The sequence below is a fragment of the Martes martes genome (genome assembly GCF_963455335.1).
Source record: "Martes martes genome assembly, chromosome: 13".
Taxonomy (NCBI): domain Eukaryota; kingdom Metazoa; phylum Chordata; class Mammalia; order Carnivora; family Mustelidae; genus Martes; species Martes martes.
The window spans coordinates 24247366-24269729 of NC_137901.1; the positions used below are offsets into that span (position 1 = coordinate 24247366).

At 47.6% G+C, this 22364-nt stretch overlaps 1 protein-coding gene across 1 annotated transcript in view; it reads left to right on the forward strand.

Moving 5' to 3' along the window:
- The window catches only part of MYO5B (myosin VB), a gene marked incomplete at its 5' end in the record, with an annotated part of 248587 nt that overhangs the window by 63426 nt on the left and 162797 nt on the right, over positions 1–22364 (forward strand). The window contains one exon of the mRNA XM_080821604.1: positions 837–981. Coding sequence (XP_080677730.1) covers positions 837–981 — 145 coding nt within the window. The remainder of the gene's footprint in view (positions 1–836; positions 982–22364) is intronic.

A 22364-nucleotide genomic window follows, 5' to 3' on the forward strand; every position in this document is an offset into this window, starting at 1 on the left:
ATGTAGGAGATCTCCCGTCTTGGCAATGACCTTTCCATTCTTGCACTTTCCCACATGACTGGAAAAGCTCCCATTTTTTTGGTACCTCTGTCAGTGGTTCTCTTGAGATCCAGATTGTGCTCTTATTGGAAAGAAAAAGGCATGAATTTCTTGAAGATGGGATTTCATTTTTCTTTGTATGTTCTCCAATATTACCTTGCCTTTCCGTGAACGATCGGGGGTGTTAGATGGTTTGCTGACTCTTCATGCAACATATATTTGAGTCCGTCATTGTGACATACTTTCAGGAGATACAAATTTTTTTTTTAAAAAAAGTGAAAAATAATACATGATATAAAATGATGCAAGCAAATAAAAATCTAACACTCTGTGCTTACTATGCAAGATGCTGGTCCAAGAGTTCTTTATTAATCATTACCTGCAAGACAAGCAGGTGAAGGTAATTAGGATTCCCAGTTTTATAGTCCAGGAAACTGAGGCACCTAGAGGTTAAGTAATTCACTGGCGTCCCCCAGTTAATACCGTTGTGACAAGATTTGCTTGTGCACACTTCACGTGTACTTTAGGAGGGCTGTTTGCTGAGCATCTGTGTACGTGCATGCACATGTGCTTATTCAACACTCTAAGGTATTTGGAGGCCCGGCTTTCTTTTCTCCACCAGAGCCTAGCACAGTGCCTGGTGGAGACTCAGACACATCTTGATTTAGTTGAGTGATTGGTTGTGATTCATTCTCCTACTCCATGTTTAGTTTTGATGTATATAAACAAGGCCTTTAAAAGGCTTGTGCCGGCTGGCCGTCTTGCTGTCAGCATCTGACTGCATTCTCTGTTGGCAGGGATCGTGCTGGTCGCCATTAATCCTTACGAGCAGCTGCCAATCTATGGTCAAGATGTCATCTATGCCTACAGCGGCCAAAACATGGGGGACATGGACCCGCACATCTTTGCTGTGGCAGAAGAAGCCTACAAGCAGATGGCCAGGTAAGAAAGACTTCAGCCCGGCGGTCCTTTCAGGTAGTCGGAGGGCAGAAAGGGAAGTGTCTGCCTTCCTTGGCTGCTTTTGCCCAGTGGTTGAGTGGTGATTCTGGGGTTGCGTGAAAGTACTGGGGACCGATCCAACTCAGGTTCTAGTTCTCTCTGCCTTTCCCCTCGCCGTCATTGTCATTCTGTGAACCTGAACCTCTCCTTGAAGAGCAGGGGCTCCTAAGACTTCATTCAGTTTTTCTGAGTAATGACAAAAACAAATGCCTTGGGATTTCCTCTGTCCTTGCCTCCCCTCCTGGGGTAACAGATTGTGTGTGTGTATCCAATGTGTATGTGTGTGTGTGTGTATCCAATGTCAGGCATAAGGTGGGGATAGATAGATTCACCGACGTTTTGGTAGAAATGCATATTCCTATTAATGCTAACATGCTGGATCTTTCCAAGCAAATCTTTCTTGCCATCTCTGGAGAACTCCTTATGGAGCTAGCAAACTTAGGAAAGTCCTTTGTGGGGAGGAAGGCTGCTTTGGCTAATTTAGTGAGAGGGGAATCCCATTTGAGATGATCTGTGTTTCAGTGGATTTCAGGGTACAATTTTCAGCCCAGTGAAAGTTTCTGTGAAAGAAGGCTGTTCTGTAGACTTCTCTACTGATTTAGTATTTCCTTGCTGGTTGTAGAACTCAGTGTAGAAAAATTTCTGCTTCCTTATGGATATTTACTGACCATGTTCAACATGAGCGGTGATGGGAGAGATGAGCAATTCAACAAATAGAATGATCCATAACCATTTTATTTCTCTAAAGTGTGGTGGGCGCCTGGGGGGCTAAAATGGTCTCTACCTTTGACAACTCTAATGCCATAAAGAAGACCACATACTGTATTAATCTACTTCAGGGCTTGACTAGAAATCACTTAGCTTGATAAACTTATTGATGCAAGCCTCCTGACTGAAAGCAAGGTTCATGGTCAGGGCATGTGGAGAGAAGAACAGGTTTTAACGTGCTTCGGTATTTTAGTACGCAGCCCCACTCAGGTGTTACTATGGGAGGTCAAGAGTATGGCAAAGTAGAGAAAGACCTGGGATTGGGACAGGCTCCCATGCTTTGGGAGAATCACTTACGTTGAGTCTTCAACTATCTTCCTTTCTTTGGAGGATGTTTTCTTTGTGGCTATAAAACAGAAGGTGAGGGGTGCCTGGGTGGCTCAGTCGTTGGAGTGTTTGGCTCGTGGTTTTGGCTCAGGTCATGATCTCATGGGCTGTGAGATCGAGCCCCACATTGGGCTCTTTGCTCAGTGGGGAGTCTGCTGGAGATTGTCTCCCTCTGCCCCTCTCCTTACTCAAAAGCATGCATGCACACATCACATACAACACACACACACACACACACTCTCTCTCTGTGTCTCTAAAATCTTAAAACACACACACACGCGCGCACACACAAACACGTGAGGAGTGTGGCTTGGTTCTGATGACTTTCTGCTATGCCAGAAGTTCTAGCAGCTCTTTGACGCGTCTCTTGATGAATGTCATTTATCATTGTTTTCCGTCCCATTCTCCTCTTACCCAGTTGCACTTAGATGTATCAGAAGTTGCTGGGGTTCTTTACTGAAGACTTCTTGGGGTGCCCTGATAGCTCTGAGAGTCTCCTAGCCTCCGGAGCTCTCCACACCATAGATCCTCTCGCCTAAATGCCCCTGTTCTTCCCTTCCATGACTGGAGCTGGGTGCATGGTTATTCAGCACTTGGGTTATTTCATTTGCTTGGGTCCATGTTCATACCCACTAGAGGGAAAGGGATGCAGTTGTACAGGGTGGTGATGATACAGTCTTGCCCTAGGTTTATGAATTTCACAATTAAGGGGTTTGGGTGTTAAAGTTGGACCAGAAATTGCTTCCTTCAGGGTTTTGTTTTAAAGTTTATACTCATTTTACTCACTGAGTCCTAGGTTGTAGCCAAACAATTTTGCTGACATTCTTATGCAATTTTTGCTCATGAACGCGCATAAGAAGCGTAAGTCCAGCATTTGTGGCTGTGGGAGAGAGCTATTTTTGAATGTTCTGGTGTCAGCAGCTTAGGGTTTCTTACTGATTTGAGAGACACATTGGAAGCCCCAGCAGAATCTTTGTTGTGCAGAAAAGTTTTTGCTGTATTTCCAGTATGGACCTTCTCTATCAATTCCAGATGCTGGACCACATTCATTAAACAATACTTCCTGACTGGGTTGAGTTCCTCCTTGATTCATCGGTAGCTGTTGAAATAATGATGTGATTCAAGTAGCCACAGCCTAGCGCAGTGCGCTTTGCATCTGATCTCCAGAACAGCTGGGTGAAATAATCAGTGTAAGAAACCAAAGTTAATGACTTGCGGTCTTGGGAGACTGTGACTCCGTTGGCCTTGGATTCAGCAGTTCTATCTCTTGATTCACTGGGGGTTTGATTTTCTTTTCTTTTTTTTTCTTTCAAGTTTTTATTTAAATTCTAGTTAGTTACCATAGAGTATAGTATTGGCTTCAGGAGTAGAATTTAGTGATTCATCCCTTATATATAACACCCAGTGCTCATCATGACAAGTGCCCTCCTCAGTGCCCAATCACCCGTTTAGCCCATCTCCCACCCACCTCCCACCATCACCCCCAGTTTGTTCTCTGTTAAGAGTCTCTTATGGTTTGTTTCCTTTTTTTGTTGTTGTTCCCCTTCCCATATGTTCATCTGTTTCATTTTGTTAAATTCCCCCCGGGTGAAATCACATGGTATTTGTTTGCTCTGATTCATTTTGCTGAGTATAATATACTGTAGCTTCATCCTTGTCCTTGCAAATAGCAAGAGTTTGTTCTATTTTTTTTTTTTTGAGTTCGTTCTTTTTGATTGCTGAGTAATATTCGTGTGTGTGTGTGTGTGTGTGTATGTGTGTGTATCCATATTTATACCACATCTTCTTTATCCATTCACTAGTTAAGGGACACTTAGGCTCTTACCATAGTTTGGTATTGTAGAAAACGCTGCTGTAAACATTTGAGTGCCGGTGCCCCTTCAGATTTGTATTTTTGTATCCTTTGAGTAAATACTTAGTGGTGCAATTGCTAGATCATAAGGTAGGTCTATTTTTAGCTTTCTGAGGAGCCTCCACACTGTTTTCCGGAGTGGCTGCACCAGCTTGCATTCCCACCAGCAGTGCAAGAGGCTTCCCCTTTCTCCGCATCCTCACCAATGTCTGTTGTTTCCTGCGTTGTTGATTTTAGCCATTCTGACAGGTGCGAGGTGGTATCTCATTGAAGTTTTGACCTGTATTTCCCTGATGCCACATAATATTAAGCATCTTTCGTGTGTCTGTTGACCATCTGGCTGTCTTCTTTGGAAAAAGTGTTCATGTCTTCTGCCCATTTCTTAGCTGGATTATTTGCTTTTTGGGTGTTGTGTTTGATAAGTTCTTTTTAGATTTTGGATACTAACCCTTTATCAGATATGTCCTTTGTAAATGTCTTCTCCCATTCCGTGGGCTGCCTTTTAGTTTTGTTGACTGTTTCCTTGTCTGTGCAGAAGGTTTTTACCTTGGAGTCCCAATAGTTCATGTTTGCTTTTGTCTCCCTTGCCTCTGGTGATGTGTCTAGTAAGAAATTGCTATGGCCGAGGTCAAAGAGGTTGCTGCCTGTGTTCTCCTCCAGGATTTTGATGATTTCCTGTCTCACATTTAGGACTTTTGTCTGTTCTGAGTTTATATTTGTGTGTGGTGTAAGAAAGTAGTCCAGTTTCTTTCTTTATGTTGCTGTCCAGTTTTTCTAACACCATTTGTTGAAGAAACATTTCTTTCATTGGCTGTTCTTTCCTGCTTTATCTACACTCAGTTGATCCTATAGATTTTCTTTCTTGATGAGGCTCCATCAGAGACTTTCCAGCTCCTGATGCTCTGAGAGGGTCGAGGGATCCTGTCAAAGCTCAGAGGGATAGATACAGACCATCATCCCCATCCTGAGAGCTGCTGCAGAGTCCTGCCATGGTGGAGGGAAGAAGGAAGAAACACAAGGACAGCCAGCAACTAGTCACTGTCCCTACCCCCTGTTGAATTCAGTAAAGCTAGACTTGAGAGTAAATGGCGATTCACAGTAAAGAAAAGCTTAAGGGTGCCTGGGTGGCTCAGTTGGACGAGCATCTGACTGGTTTTTTTTTTTTTTTAAATTTTATTTATTTATTTGACAGAGCAATCACAAGGAGGCAGAGAGGCAGGCAGAGAGAGAGGGGGAAACAGGCTCCCTCTGAGCAGAGAGCCTGATGTGGGGCTCGATCCCAGGACCCTGAGATCATGACCTGAGCCGAAGGCAGAGGCTTAACCCACTGAGCCACCCACGTGCTCCGAGCATCTGACTCTTGGTTTTGGCTCAGGTCATATCAGGATCATGAGCTTGAGCCTTGCATTGGGCTCAACTCTCAGCATGAGAACCTGCTTTGGGATTCCCTCTCTTCCTCTCCCTCTACCCCCTGCCCACTCCCCTACCCCCCACCCCCACCTTACACATGCACACTCTCTCTCAAATAAAATCTCTCTCAAATAAAAAATAAAGGTGGAAATCTTATGAAACCTCACTTTAATTAGTTCTAGCCTCTGCACGAGAACCTGTAGTTCCCTCTAAGAGAGGGCACTCACCTCCACTACTTGCTGCTTCTGCTCCTTCCTCCCAGTCCGAGACCCAGAGTGCCCACTCTTCCAGCCTACCCACCTTAGCCTCAGCTCCTGCGTTCAGTTGTACCTGCAGGCATTTGTGGGCTAGCAGCCACTTGCCAGACGGCTTGCTGAATGAGCACTGAAAACGTGAGAATGTTCCCGGACTCTGAAGGAGCGCACAGTCTGGTTGGGGAGAGAAGCCCTAGTCAGCCAAAACCCCTGCCCCTGCAGGAAGTGTCCACAAAAGCCATGCATGGCATCACTGTGATCGAGCTTGGAGCCCTGGTGGTCACAGATGGTCCAAGAAACCTGTGGGATTTAAGCTGGGTCTTGATGAACTGATATGGTGCATAGTGAGAAGAAGGCAGCTGGGTGGCTGGAATGGAGCGATCGTCGCCTCACAAGTGGGGCATCAAAGACACGGTCACAAAACCACGATGACCTACTGCTTCATGCCCCTTGGGATGTCAAATCAAAAAGACGTAGTGACAATGTGGGTGAGGTTGTGGAGAGATGAACATCTTCCTGTGCTGCCAGCGGGAACGTCACATGTGTAGCTGCTTTAGAAAATACTTGGGCAGTTTCTCAAGAGGTTAAGCACACTTACCCACGTGACTCTGCAATTCCACTCTTGGATGTATACCTGAGAGAAATGGAAAGGTGTTCACGGAAAAACTTCTATGCAAATGTTCATAACAGCATCGCTCGTAATAGCCAACAGGTGAAAACAACCTAAGTAACTGTCAGCTGATGAATGGATAAACGAAACCTGGTACATCCATATACTGGTGTTTGGACAAAAAGGGACATAGTCCTGATATGTGCTACCACGTGGATGAACCTTGAAAGCCAGCTGAGTAAAAGAAGCTGGACACACAGGACCACATATTGTGTGACTCCATTTAAGAGTGTCCAGAATAAGCAAATCTAGAGAGCACATTATTACTTGTCTAGGGCTTGAGGTTAGAAGTGACATGGGTAGAGATGGCTTATGGGTATTTTTGGGGGGTGGAGGAAGGAGATGAAAATATTCTAAAATTGGTGGTGGTGATGGATGTACAATTAAACAGATTTACCTAAAACCCTTTGAATTGTATACTTCAAAATAGTGAATTGTGTGTTCTGGGAATTTTGTTTCAAGTTATTAAAACCAAAAGGTACGATCAGGGGCCAGTACCCCGGTAAGTGTAACATACATGGTGAGAGGGTCTGTAGGGCTGTGGACTGGACAATGAGGGGCTGGACTGGAGATCCATGAAGGCTGGGTCAACTTTAGGAAAACGGGGCACTTGCTATTATCAGAGGGGTAAAGATGGCCAAACAGGTTTGGGAAATGCTGGGTTAATCCAGAGTGAAGCAACTTTAACACAGAGCTGCTCAGAGCGGTGATGTCGACGTGCACCCCGAGTCTCCGAGGTGGGGATGCATTAGGCTGGGTTTGCACATCAGACCTAGAACAATAGGGTTTTCAGGAATTATCTCAAGGGACTGCTGTCGCTCCTTGGGAAATACTGGCCTAGAGCATGGAGATATCTCAGAGCTTATTAGGTAAGGAAGTAAGCAGTAGGATGCAAAGAATGTTCAAAGAACATTTTTCCTCCGGTGGGTCCTGTTTCATAATCTTTTCTTTCTCCACATTCCTATACTATTTCTGAGGATGGGAACATCTTGTGAACAGCCTAGGTCTTGTGGATATAACTTGTCTGTTGTAGATGATTTCCATGTGGGGACTGATAGGGAATTACCAAGTCTGAGACTCTGGGGCACAGTGGCATGTTCTAGTATCACTAACGTTTGCCTTAGGGCCTATAATTGGTGTTCAAGGGAGAATAGAAAGAATCAGCATATTAATTCTCTAAGTGAGATCAGTTATTATCCCCACTATGCGGACAAGGATAGGGACTTGAGGATGTTGAATAATCTTCCAAGGTCACGAAGACAGTAAACGGGAGATGCTGGAAGCCAGGCCTACTGAGTTTGTCCTGAAGCCCCCTGAAGTAGCCGGAAGCCTTACTGCCTCCCTGTGCAGTGCTTACTGACTGGTCCAGATGGTCTTTGAGAGGAGAGCAAACTCGGGTCCTCAGGACGCCACGAAAGCCAAAGGGGAGACCTTTCCCCTTTGTAGTTCAAAAGCATCTAAGGATTCACAGTGAGACTGGGGTTTCAGTGCCCTTTCTAGCGTTGTAGGTGGATGTGGGATCTGTTATTGGGATGGCCAGGTCCAATCCCTTTTTTGAGTCGTTTGTGTTATTTTTCTGAAAGAGTGGAGACACTGCAAAGCAAATTTCTTTGCTCAGGTAGCCAAGGTAATTGAGCGCGCACATTTCCATCTGGCTCTGCCGTGTTGCCAAGCCGTGACTAATAGTGCAACATGGGACAACTATTGCCCGGGATCAGGGAGAGGGAGTACAGGTGGGCCCTCCCGTGGCAGGGGGCCACTGGGTGAGTGAAACAGACTTTGGGGCGGGGAGCCTTCCCCGAGATGGGGAGGAGCTCCATGAGAGCAGAAAGTGTGTGCTCAGGGAGGAGAAGGAATCTAATTTGTAAATCCTGCTTGGGTCCCTAGAGAGGGTATCTTGGTGGATATGTGCTCCTAGAAGGATAAAGAGTTTGTAGAGCATTTGAAGGCCTTTTGTGGATGCAGTGTGGAGATGACTATCTACGGGGGAAAGGGGCCCCCAGAAACCTAGAAGCCTTTCAGGTAAGAAGAAGGAAGAGTTAAAGGGCTAACGGTAGGAGTAGAAGGGAGAGGCTGGAAGTGTGTGTTGCACAAGAGAAGAAGTCAGCTCTGTGTCCTCCATTTCTGGTGGTCAAAACAGTAGATTTGATAACTTTATCTTCTTGGTCGTTGGGGTGGGGAATTCTGGGTACCTGAGAAGGGACGCAGGCCTTTGCAGGATCTCTTCAGCTACAGACTCCGGAACTGGGATCGTTGGGGAGAGTAATTTAGAGAAAGAACTATACACAAGAGGTCTAAATCTACAGTTTGCTTTGAGATCAAGTTTTAAGTAGAGTGACATCTGTTTCTTCCTTAGTTTATGATGTAAGGTGGCTTGTTAGGGGTTTTTATGCTGTAGTGGGGGAAGTGGGTGTGTGAAGTACTTTGGGGTTGGGCTCGTGTGTTCACAGCACATGGTCCTGACAAGGAGGGCAGAGCCAGATTTTGTTCCACCGTAAGCTCTTTGCCGAACGCGGGGCTCCGGGGGTCACCCTCTGGTAGTGGCTCACTGCCTACTACTTGTCTGGGGACGGATGCTTGGGTCTCTGTAGCTCCTGGTATCCTCCCAGTTTAAGAGAACATTGGGCCCAGTGAGAAATGATGCTGTTGAGCTCTGTGAATGTGGAAGTTCGCCGGCTTGGCTGTTGTTGATTGAATACAATGAATGATAGAATCACTGGGAAGGCTAGTAATTCAGGAGCACGGACTTGTTGAATTTTTACAATCAATTTGAACTTAGCACTTCGGTCAACCCTGGTGGAAGGGTGAAGTTCGGTTTTCCTTCCCAATCATTATGGCTTCAAGTTGGGACCGGTCAGGACTAGGCTGCTGTAGGACAAGCTCTGGAGATGCTCGGGGCATCTGGACGCTGTTCATCAGTGCCCCTCTTCCCCGACTCGCTGACTCCGTTCCCTCCTGCCCAGTCTTCCCAGTCAGCACACACCCATCTCCCTCCCCAGGGGCCACCATGGCACTAAGGTCTGCAGCGCCTTTTGACCCTTTGTAACCTTAGATTTCTGTAGTTCTTTGTATTGTTATCTGTCACGTTTAAGACTCCGGTTCAGCTGTTTAAATTTCCAAGTGTACAGAAAGTTATTGAAGTGTGTGTTGAATGTGGCCGATAACATCCCTGCGTGAAAAGAAATTGGTAGTAAGTTTGTACACTGTCCTCTGCTTTTAAAGTGAGGAGCTTAGAAAAGAACAGGACCGGACTCTGTCTAGCTCATGACACCACAGGGGTGATGAATGTTGTCAGGTGTCCGTCTCTGGGGTCCCCAGCGTGCTCTGTGGAGTTAAGGCCCATATCAAAAATCATAGAGCCAAGATCTTTCAGTTTAGGAATGTGGGCTCCCGTCCGAGTGTGTTAGAAAGAAGAGAGCCTGTAGTCGGGGGGTAGAACTCGGTTGTGCGGTCAGAACGCTAGAGCCCGTGTCCCCACAGTGGGTCCTCTGGGTGCTGCCTGTGCGTGCCCAGTGCAGGTGTCTCCGGAATGTGGTCCTTGTTTAACTGCTTTCATCATCAGAAGTTTTTCTTATGCCCGGTGCTCTGCTTGCTCTCCGTCTGCTTTTCCCTGTGGGTCTGAGCTTCAGGAAGCTGTACGGGAAAGGATGGGGCATTTCCTTCCACACAGCAGTCCCTGGAAGTCCCTTCTCTCTCCAGTGTGGGGCTGGATCCCGGGTGCCATAGCCATTCCTGGGCAGTGTGGTTTTCAGACCCTGTCCCGGGGCGGTCACCCTTAGATCCCATCTGGTCTTTCTGATATTGGTGCTCGTTGGATGTGGTCTACCAAACGAGATGAAGAGCTAATTTTCACACACAATTTCAGTTGGAGGAGCCTAGAGTTGCTTTGACTTTTGGCAGCCATTTCATATTGTTGAGTTTTTTTTCTTTTGTTAGTTACCGTACAGTACATCATTAGTTTTTGATGCAGTGCCCCATGATTCATTGTTTGTGTATGACACCCAGTGCTCATGCAATCCGTGCCCTCCTTAATACCCACCACAGGGCTCACCCATCCCCCCACTCTCTCCCCTCTGAAACCCTCTGTTTCCTGGAGTCCATATTGTTGAATTTTATTAAGTTTGCAAACCACTAAAATTCTATGCCTCATTCCCCTCACCTGCCCACATAGGCACAAGAACTATTTTATTACAACTTTAATTAGATTTAATCAACTGGCAATGAAGTCGATGCATTTAAAAACAGTTACAGATTAAACTGAATGAACAAATTGACACATTTTGACATATGTACATACCTACAAAATCACAATTCAGATAACAAACATTTCCTTAACTCCCAGAAGTTTCCTACTGCTCCTTTGAACTCTCCACCCCCAGATAACTGATCTGCTTTCTGTCACTATAAAGCTTATTTTAAGATACGTTGCCCTCATTCCGCATTTGCACAATTGATTTCTTAGGTCCCGAGCATGATTCCAGTTACGGATGTGAAATTTCATCATTGTACCTGCATTCCGTGCTAGAGAGTGGATCCTTTGGAATCCTGATTTTCACATCTGATATGGTAGTTCTCCCTAGCTTGACACATGTGCAAATTTAATGAGTTGATTACCTGTTCTTTTTCATTGATTAAGAAATGTTCATCTGGGTGGATTCCTGTTAACATTCTGGGAGCATTTCTTTGTCTAGATACTAATGACTTAAGAGGACTGAAGATGTACTCAGGTAATTACCTGTATTTTTAAGTGTTGTTACAACCTGCACACATTGGGTTGGCTGGATGTGATTTGTGGAATGCTCCCCTGTGAGGAGCTGGGCTAGCTCACAGACCCCACTTAGCCTCCCGTCCTCACTGCTTCCTTCCCATGCCTCTTCCTGGGCAAGGTCACTTAATGCACCTCGATGTCCTCAGCTGGGACGAGAGGACACATGTATGCACTCCTCTTCTCAGTCTGCCATGCATGGACTCTGCACCTGGCAGTGCCCAGTGGCCCCAAGCTCCTGCCGATCTCTACGCACCTTTCTTGTTAGGTAGATTTTTTTTTTCTGCTCCCAGAGTCAAACTTAGCACCCCACATGGGTTTCTTTCGGAATTGTTAGCGGTGGTGATATGTGAATAAGATTTCATTTTTCAAGGTGTCTGAAATAATTTCCGGTAAGAAAGCTAATAAAATGTGAAGCCTAGCACGATGAGGTGGCATTTCTATTTACATTGTAGTAATGCCTTTCACGCCGTGTTAACCACTCTTTCTTTTTCACTTCTAACTGCGTATTTTTACATTTATATCCCAGAGGACAGAGCAGCTGTAAACCATCTGCCAACATGCGGGAGCGGAGTAGGGGAGGAAGATGCTGTGAAGCAAGGTGGCTTGGCGGCTGGGGGTGGGGCTGCCTGGCTTCACGAAACTTGGCCGCACGACTTTGGGTGAGCTCCTTAAGTTGAGCTCACTTTGCACGGGTGCCCGTGTCTCTAAAATGTGGATGAGTGAAGCGTCTAACTCCCAAGTGTGTTGGAAGTCAAGGAGTTGATCAATGGAAAGTTCTCTGAATGGCTGCTGGCACAAAGGAAGTGTTGGGTTGGCATCTGGCATCGTGGCGACAATGGCGGTCATGCTGGGGGAAGAGGTGTATCCTGGCGTCTGAAGGGGAATTCAGAGCAGAGTGGTCGTCCCTTCGTAGGTCGGCCTCAGAGAACACGCAGTACCTTCAGGGCCGAGTGAATGATGGCAATTCCATGGGATCACTGAAGTCCCTTTGGACTTCTTACAGGGCCGTGTTTGAAGGTTATAGAAATGTATAGGTGGTCACCAGTCTGTCTGGAGGAAATACAGCTTTTCAGTTGCATTGTTTCAATCTCTTGATTCTCCTACACAGAAAACCAACACCTTTCTGTTTTGCATTGACTGTGACCTTGCACTCATGTTAGAAGGTGGACACTGCGGCCTTTGGCGATGGTATCTGTAAGCTCATGCAGTGGGAAATACATGACGCTTGCAGGAACCAAACACTTGGGCGGTGGTGTTGGGCGGAGTCATGAGCCCGCCCGCCCGGTGCTGCTAACGAGTTGTGTAGTGCAGGCCAGTAATGGAAGGCAAGTCACACACACCGTTCTCCTTGTTGACAGGGCTGCATGTCCAGAGGGGATGACGCTTCCAGCGTCCAAGTCCATGTCTAAAGTCAGTACTTGTCAACTAGTTCCTGATCCACAGAGGAAACAGGGTCCCCCTTCCACTGCCTGTGGGGCTCCTTTCAGTGTGTTGAGAAGGAAGGAAGGAGAGACAGGTGGTTGATTAAGTAGCTCTTTGATTACATTAGCTCATAAGTCTAGAGCAGTGGACAGTGTTTTGGCTTAAAGAAGAGTGCCTTGGGGAAGCCCTGTATCATGGGCATGGTTGGAATTAAATCCTGCTATCTGCCTGGGTCTGGCCCTGCCCGTGGGTGGGGTAAGCAGAGGTTCCCCTACATGGTTCTGTATCAGAATTCCACTGTCTTCCCCACCTCCTCCACCACTGCCCCGCACCCCAAATCAGAATCTCACAGGTGGGACCAAATCCTTTTTTTTTTTTTTTTTTTAAAGCTCTACAAGTGATTCAGAAAGGAGCAAAGTCTCTGGACCAATGTTTGGGAACCTTGTGGAACGGAGGAGTACCGCTCCACTTCTTAACCCCTGCTTGGTTACCTCTGACATCTCGACCTGAATTAAGGATCTGAGGGTGGGTTTGAATCAAGGAAAGAAGTTATAGAACATGAAAGCCTGGTTGAAGGTATTGGACCCTCCAGGGGCAGGTCACGTGTCTGGCCTCTTCTGTCGTGCTGCTCAGCCCTGCCTCCTGGTGAGAACCCTCAGGAGGCTGTCAGACGGCCCGGCTGTTCCCGCAGAAACCGAGTCAGTCCGCAGATGCTCCGATGGCCATACTTTCTGGATATGGCAGGTGCTCGTCGGTGTGAGACGGGGCTGAGAGCTTCACGGAGGCCACCTGTGTGACCGGGTACTCAGCCCGGTCTGTGCCAACAGCAGAGTTTTCTCTTCCCTGCATGAGTGTGGCAGAAAGGCCGCAGGAGGAAGCTGCGCGTGGAGGCCCCTTAGGAGCACGGCGGACGGACTTAAAATCAAGTTCTTCCTGAGTCTGCCTGGCTCCTGCCCCCATTGTAGATCAATGATATTGGAAGCCAGAGGAGAGGCACCTATAGCCCAAAGTAACAGATTATTTAGGTCCTCTGTACTCCCAGAGTTAGAGAATAAAATGCCCATGAGGGACGACTTGCCTTAATTGAGAAGAGCGAGTACTTAGAATTACGGGATGTCTTTTCAGACAATGCCTTGCACCCAGTAGCAGAGGGAGCATGGGGGTGATCCTGGTGACGTCTCTGACTGGCCGCCTTACCAGCTAAGAGCTGTTCCTCTCCCCTTGTGCTGCTGACAGACTGTGGAGGCTGTGTTAGTAGAGGTCCGAGAACTATTTGGAGTATAGCTGCGCTGGTTTGAATCTGTGATAGCAGCGGCCTTCATTAGGGGGTAGGGATCAATACATGCTCGCTCCAGTTCTGCTTCCCTGCTGGGTCACGGGACTCCTAGAGTTTTCTCCCATTTGTCATCGCCCATATTGATCTGTCGTGACTACCTGACGTGCCCAAACTCTAGCTCAGCGATCCGAGGCAGAGATTTTTCTTCCCGTTTGGGTGAGGCTGTCCTTGCCACGACTCTGCTCATTTTATTCCCTTATTTGTAGAGCCCCCTGGATCTTATTTTGCAGAGTAGGTGTTTATGAAATGCTCAGGGTGACAGAGACTTCCCTTCTTCGAAGCTGGAGGTCAAATCGTCTATCACAGGGCTCTTCGTTCTGCGTCTTTAGGATTAGGACACCCAGGCTGGGCTAGAAACTTCTCGTCTCCCCAGAAGGCAGCCATTCCACTGTTTGAAACTCTTAGATGTGGGTGGACATCTGTCTCCCCTCAGTCCCACCCTAGGGCTTCTCTCCTAGAGCAGCTGCCAGAACAGGCTGGTCTGGGGATGCCCATTCAGCCCTGTCTTCTCTGGCTAGCGCTTCCGGTCTGACTAGCCTTCCCCAAGCAGCGGCTCCTCATTCTGATTGCCATCAGACTAGCTTCCAGTCTGACTAGTTTTTCCCAAGCAGCGGCTCCTCATTCTGATTGCCATCAGACTAGCTTCCGGTCTGACTAGTGTTTCCCAAGCAGCGGCTCCTCATTCTGATTGCCATCAGACTAGCTTCCGGTCTGACTAGTGTTTCCCAAGCAGTGGCTCCTCATTCTGATTGCCATCTGACTAGATTCTAGACTTCACATAGAGCCCCATGAACTCTGACGTCTGTAATTGGGCCAGGAGTACAGATCTTGACTGACCAGAGGAGGGGAGACCGGGGTCCTCTCCTGTTCTCCTAGAACCTGAATCTTCGGGGGCTGCATTAGTAGAAATTTGCCAGTAGCTTCTTGCTGGGGTGGTTGATAATGAGTCAACCAAAGAACTCTAATGCTTCTTACCTGCACTGCGGTCACAGAAGATCACGGTTTGGTGTAATACCGTTGGGAGGTGTTTTGGACCCCATCTAGATCACCGAACTGAGTGGTAGTGACTGTGTTGGCACCCAGCTTTTCCTACTTTCTGGGGCTCTTTCCTCTCTCTCTGAGCTGGGCTGATGAGGCAATATTCTTAGACCTAACTGAAGATGTCTTTGCGTGCCTTAAATAACACTTATTTCTCACTGTGCTGGAGGCCGGGAAGTCCAAGACCAGGGTGTGTCAGCGGATCGGGTATATTTTCCTGGATTATTGGTTAAATTGTCAACCTTGAAAGCCTAAGAAATACAATGATAGGATACAATAAAGGTCTATCTCCCTGGGAGGATCATTATGCAGTTCTGTTTAAAGTCCTTGGGACCGGGGCGACTGGGTGGCTCAGTTGGTTGAGCCACTGCCTTCAGCTCAGGTCATGATCCTGGGGTTTCGGGATCGAGTCCTGCATCAGGCTCCCTGCTCAGCAAGGGGGTCTGCTTCTCCCTCTGCCTTTCCCCCTCTCATGCTCGTTCTCTCTCTCTCTCTCTCTCTCATTCTCTCTTTCAAATAAATAAAATCTTTAAAAATAAAGTCTGTGGGACGATGTGCTAGTAGTAAAACTGATGTTCATCACAGTTTAAAAAGACAAAAACAACAAAGGTATCTTTACTGTCGTGGTTGTCAAATAACCAAAATGACTTTCTCACAAGACGTGGAGTTTCTCACTTAGATCTGTAAGGAGAACTGTTGGTTTACCCTTGAGGTCCTTCTGGAAGACCCTTGGAAACTTGGGGAAGCAACAAGCGAGTCCTGCTTCCCAGCGTCGCCCAGCCCCGTCCTGTGGGTCACCCACGGCTTGCTTCTCCCTTACTGGCATGCTCTCAGTCTTAAACCAGGGATGCCAGAGCTGAATTTGGCCTTCCGGCTGGAGGTTAGGCCTCTTCCTCGGATTGGTCCATGGGACGCCCCCTAAGCTGGGAGGTGGGGTGGGGGTGGGGGGTGAAAGGCCCAAATTGGGAATGACACTACATGGTTCCCTCGCTTCCCTAGCGTCCTTTCCCCAGTCTGCCTCTCCGGGTTCCCCTCAGCAGGTGGACTTCCCTCACTTCATGTCCTGACTTCTCTCCGCCCGCGGCTTATAGTGAAAATGATGGCCACACACCCCAGGCCTGGGCTCTTGATTTCTTTTCTTTTTTTTTTTAAATTATTTTTTTTAAAGATTTTATTTATTTATTTGACATAGAGAGATCACAAGTAGGCAGAGAGGCAGGCAGAGAGAGAGAGAAAGGAGGAAGCAGGCTCCCCGCGAAGCAGAGAGCCCAATGTGGGGCTCGATCCCAGGACCCGGAGATCATGACCTGAGCCGAAGGCAGAGGCTTTAACCCCCTGAGCCACCCAGGTGCCCTTGGCTCTTGATTTCTGAATGAAATCAAGAAAAGTTCCTTTCTCCACACCAACAGACAGGATTTCAAGACAATTACCCTGCTAGGAACTTAGAAATCTTATTTTGATAGTCAAAAACTGAACTTTGGCACTTTGTCCTTTCCTTCCCATTATAATAATCGTCATCCTCCTGAGACAAATTAATGCCTGGAGTGGAAGGAGAATGCCATGTTTAGAAGAAAGGTAAGAAAGTGTGTTAATGTGTCTCAAAAATATTTCCCTACTTTGATATGCCCGCTGATAAGCGGGAATGTTTCTAAAGACCGTGAGGGAATAGTTGCAAGTGTTACTTGTCACTGTAATGCTACCTCTGCTTTATGGGTTTGTTGGGGGAACCACAGAGGGGTGTGAATCTGGGAACCCTAATTCCAAAGCTGATGCTTTTGACCACTCTGTTGTGTGGTCTCCCTGGGAAAGAGGACTCCTAGACTCTGGCTTCAGAAGCAATGTACAGGCAAGTTCTGTGCGGAGACCAGGAAGTCGAGGTGGAACACTGTAGGGGGGTTGGAAAGGAGTTTATTTGGGAGTTGCTTCATTCATATTCCCCCACCCAGCCTTCCCTGACATCCTAGTAGAGCTGTTGTGATGAATCGGTGGGATTGAGAGAGGTTGGCCTCCGGATGGCACCTAGAGCCTTGGGAATGGATGACCTCTTGGGAGAGCTTGCTGGGGAGGAGGAAAGTTCGCAGCTCCAGCCCTGCGTAGACTAAGCATTTAAAGGTCCGGCGGGGGAAGCAGCACCTGTCAGGTGACGGGAGCCGAGCCTCTCTCTGAGGGCAGCTGGAGATGTCAGATTGCTGCTGCACGTGGATGGGGTGGGGGGCACGGCGTACCCCTGTGCTGACTGGGCGTTGAGTAGGGGTCTGGAGCACCTTGCGGTGTGGAGGGCCGTCCTGGGCATCTAAGAATTGCCTCCCGTTGCTCCATCTCAGATGCCCAAAATGATCTCCCGCTTGCCTTGTAACTCTCACATCTGTGCTGCACCGTAGACTTTAGGCCTTTTTTGGTCTCCCTTGCCTCATAGCTCCGCACCAAAACCAAGAGTGTGGTGGACAGGCAGGCTTTATTATTTCCCTGTTGAGAGCTGAGGCCTTGAGGGGCTCGGCCAAGGTCCCCAACCTTGTATGTGACAGGCCGGTGCTGGAACCCACTCTCCTCGCCCACCGTGGGGTCTTTCTCTTGTGCTTGGGTGGCTGGAGTCGGGAGAACTGGGTTTCCGCCTGAATTCCCCAGGGGCACGTGCTGGGCTTGCACGGATTCATTTCCTCTGTCCAGTGGGAAGTTGTCATCGCTGCTGCGGGACAGTGTCCACAGCACGGCCGTGTGAGCTGCTGTGTGGGACCCCAGGTTGCTGCTCTGTCGATGGTCCCAGAACAGGTGAGAATTCAGCCTTGCTGGATTCCCACATATACACTCTAAGTGCGGAGCCAGAGGTGGATTCCAGGGAGATACATTCTTTGCCTTTCCCCGTGCTTAGCATCTCTTTCATACTCGGTATATCCTGTTGGCGATTTCTGGGTGAGCATAAGACAAGAGCTATGGGAATGCCCTGGGTATTGGTTTCTGCCCTCGAGATGACTACAGCTCTTCAACTTCTCCCCGTAGACAAGTGTCTATGTAATATTAATGAGATGCTGTCCAAAAAATCTGCCTCAAATGTTCATCTTCCTGGCCTGTCCCTTTATTTAAAGTGTTACCTTTCTTCTCAACTAAGGCAGAAGCTTTTATTATTAAAAGATTTTATTTATTTGACATAAAGAATACAAGCAGGGGAGAGCAAGAGAGGGAGAAGCAGGGAGCCTGGGGGCTCGATCCCAGGACCCTGGGATCATGTCCTGAGCTGAAGGCAGACGATCAACCGACTGAGCCACGCAGATGCCCCAGGAGCCAGAAACTTCAGAATATACTTCCTATCTGAGAGAATGTCATATATGTCACACCTTTAAAATGCATCTTGGGGCTATGGGCTCTGATTCCTGTCCCTGCCGCCCGAGATCATCTTCGTGTGGGTCACTCCTGCGGCCTCTGAAACGGTCTTCATCATGACCACGTTTCCTGTCACTCCCAGGTATGCGGCTGGGGAGGAGGGGTGGTTGCGTGTGTTTGCTGTAAGGTAAAGGGTCTCTGGGTGTTAAAATGCTGGCAGGGAGGAGGCAGTTTGGGGGGGCGGGGGGCAGAGTATGGGAATGGAGCAAGGTGATAACAAGTGGGGGAGGGTGCTGGGGTCGGGGGTGGGACCTCGGGCTCAGATGGTGGGATTTACCTCTGGGAGAAGGCAGGATCCTCCTGTTAGAGAAGGGGCGGAGGAAGCCGGATGCTGGTGAAGCATGAAGGTTGGTAGGTGTGGTAGTGGCAGAAGATCCAACTGTTCTAGGTCTTTCCCCTCGATTTGCAGGATTCCCGTCTTAGCACGGGGCAGATACAGGTTGGGTGAATCACGCATGGATTCCTCAAATGTCTCTCACAATGGAAGTGTTCCCCAGAAAATCGCTGGGATGGGAATAAGTCACATGTGTCTGGGGCGACGACCACCTGAGTGTGCAGGGCAAGCTGGGAGCTTGTGCACTGTCGCTGCAGGGGCAGAGGGGTGACCAGGTGATGGGACTGTGTCTCTTGTGGGACAGGTATTGGAAAGGATGGCCAGGATGCTGTGGCAGGAGATCTTGGGAGCTGGAGTGGTGAGGACGGTCACCGGTGTGCTCTCCTCATGGACCTGGCCCCTCTGCCCTGGTCCACGGCCAGAACCGGTGTCTCCCCTGGATTCCCTTGCACCTGTCACAGGTGCAGTGGAGTGTGTAAGAGACTCCCAACGTTGACAGCTGCGAGGATCCCTAGATGATTTTTGTTCAGCTCATTTATTTTATGGAGGAAGAAATTGAGTGAAAAGGGAGAGCAGGGACTTGCTAGGCACTGCCCTGAATTTGTGCTGAGGCCCCCAGGGTCCTCTGCCCTCCACCCCCTGGTTCATTTCCTCTCCTAACCATCAGCAGAAAGGCCCCAGTCTTGGCCCCAGTCAGGGCCCCAGTCCTGGGCCCCAGTCAGGATCCCCCCCTGCCCACCCCCACAGTTCTGCTTAGTGTATCTTGATGCAAAAGGATGAAGACTTCAGGCCCCAACCCCCTGGTGCCTTGGCCAAGATGGATATCACATTGGGTGAGGTGGTTTGTGAGACATTCCTCAAAGCAGTGGCCGGCTGAATGCTGGCCTCGAAGGGGCAGGACCACAGAGAAGTGAGCGGGGAAGGGCAGGATCTCTCCAGAGCAGGGAATAGCGTCTTCCGAGGCAATAGGGAGTGGCCCATGAGAGAAGGGCAGATACAGTGGGGTTCTGGAAGGATCTGGAAAGATGGCCAGGAGGGTAGTAGAGGCAGATTTGAGCCCCGAGCAATTTCTACTCTTTGTAGGCTAGCAACAGCCCCTCAGCCCATCTTTCACAAGTCCTCCCGGAGAATGTTACTACTGTGATGTCTACAGGTTCAGTTATGTAATTGGGCTACAGTTCCTCCACTAACTCCTTGATGATAGTGTATTTTAAAAAGTGTGTTTGTGAACTCTTTCAAATGTCCACCGGGTTTAATTTGGGAGCCTGTGTGTGCTCTCCCAGTAAAGAATAAATGACTCTGGAGTGTAACATGGCTTTCTCTCTCAGGCAGGTGCAGTAGTGCAGGCTGGGGTGGAGGGCATCTGAGCCAGCGGGAGGACCGTGTTACCTCTTTAATTAGTTCGAGGTACCTTTCTACCTCCTTTTCTCCCTCCTTCCCTTCTCGTAATAATTTGAAACTACTTATTAAACCCACCACTTATTAGCCTGAGAGCGGTGGTTGGAGTGGTTACCCACGAAACCGGTTGTATCAGGATGCCCTGCCGCAAGGGTCCCCCCGGTCCTTGAGGCCGCCTTGTGGCCAGGTGCCCAGGCCCGAGCCTCCTGCTGCCTCTCAGTGGCTTTGTGACTTGAGTCCTCCTGCTCGGTGTCTGTTTTCTCCTCCAACGTGGGGATGGTCAGTAGAGGACCTTATTCCTGGGAATGTTCCGAGGATCAGTTGTGGGATGTGTGGAAAATGCCAGTTTGCAGGAAGTGCTACAGGAGAATTAGGTGCTAACATTTTTTGAAGCATTCCATAGTTGACCCTATCTTTAAACAGTAGCTTTACGTTGATATTTTAAAGATTTCAAATGTGTCTTTACACAGGTTTTTACAGTGAGTTCTATAGGATGCAAAGAATGAAAGGTCTAAGAAGTTAAGATTTTAACATCTTTTGTATGTATATACAAATATATATTTTTGTAAATCAAGACTTTAATTTTTTAGAGCAGGTTTAGATTCACAGTTAAACTGAGCAGATGGTACAGAGATTTCCCATCTGTGCCCTGCCCCCAGCTCCCATACCTGCATAGCATCCCTCATGATCGACATTCCCACACCAGAGTGGGACGTTTGTTACAGTGGATGAACCTACGGACATATCATAATCACCCCAGATGTGTAGTTCACATTCGGGTTCAAGCTTGATGTTGTATGTTCTATGGGTTTGGACAAATGTGTATGATGAATCGCACGTGCCCATCATTATGGGATCCTAACGGTAGCCCCCGCCCCGAAGGCCCTCTGTGCTCCGCCTGCTCACACCTCCCTACCCCCAGCCCCTCGCAACCATTCATCTTGTGGTTTCCAAAGTTTTGACTCTAAGATGTCACATATTTGGAATTTTACGGGATTGCAGTCTTCTCAGATTGGCTTCTTTGATTTAGTGATAGGCATTTAAGGTTCCTCTGTGTCTTTTCATAGCTTGCTGGCTCATTTGTTTTTAGAGCTGAGTAATACTGTGTCGATTTACCAAAGTTTATCCATCCCCTTGCTGAAGGACATCTTGGTTGCTCCCAACTTTTAGCAGTTACAAATAAAGCTGCTAATAAACACCTTTGTGCAGATTTTTTTATGTGGCTAGGTTTTCAGTATCTTTTAAAAGAAGCGGAATATGCAGAGAAATATAGTACATGCAAGGAATGTGAAGGTCTTTACAGTTTAAGGAAAGAGTAGAAAGAATGTAGGCGTCACGCATGCAGGGGGATATGGGTGACTAGGGAAGACACACACTACCCAGCCAGCCTCAACGCCTATTTGAGGTCAGATCCAAGAAACAGAAACAAAATGCCTGAAGAGTCGCGATGAAATCCCCAGATGGGATTCCCTGTTGAGGGGTGGTTGGATTTTTAAAAAATTTCTCTGATCAAATAAGATTTAATGTTAACTGGCGTTTCTAGGAATCAAGAAAGTCCAATGCATTTGTTTACTAGGAAGGAGTATGACAATTTAAACATTTGATAAACCTTTGAAATGGAGGGTATTTAATTTGCCCAATAAAACACCTTCGAGTTAGGGGATTTCTATTCTAGCTTGGCTGCTTTAAAATGTCACCAAACATAGCTTATTGGGGGGAATAAAGTGATTGGAATTTTTCCTAAATAGTAGGCTATGTCTCACCTTTTGACGGAATAGCTTTTTGATAGGCACTGAAAATCCATTTTACTTCAAGCTTCACAAAGCTGTTTATAACCTAAGAAAAATTAAAACATGTCCACACGAAAACCTGCACATGAATATATTTACTCATAATGGCTAGAAAGTGGCAACAACCCCAACGTCCATCAACTGAAAAATGGATAAACAAAAGTGGGATATCCGTACAGTGAAATACTCTCTTGTTCAGCCATACATCACGCTACATGAAAGATGCCGGTCAAAAGATCATGTGATTGCATCTGTATGAAAGGCCAGAATTAGGGCATCTAGAGAGACAAGGTAGATTAGTGAATGGGGTGGAGAGCTTGTAAGGGGCTGGTAGTGTGCCCAGGGCAGCTTTGGGAGGTGATGAAAATGTTCTGACATTGGGGTGATGGTGCCCAACCCTGAATGTACTAAACACCGTTCACTCAAAATGGGTGAATTGTATGGTATTTGAGTGACATTGCAATAAAACTCACCTACCCCTGTAATAAAAGTGGTAGCAGATTTAGAGGTGCTGTTTTAGAGAAAGCAGACAGGAACTACATTTCCTAGATGGTATCCTTTGAGCCTAGAAGTGATAAAAT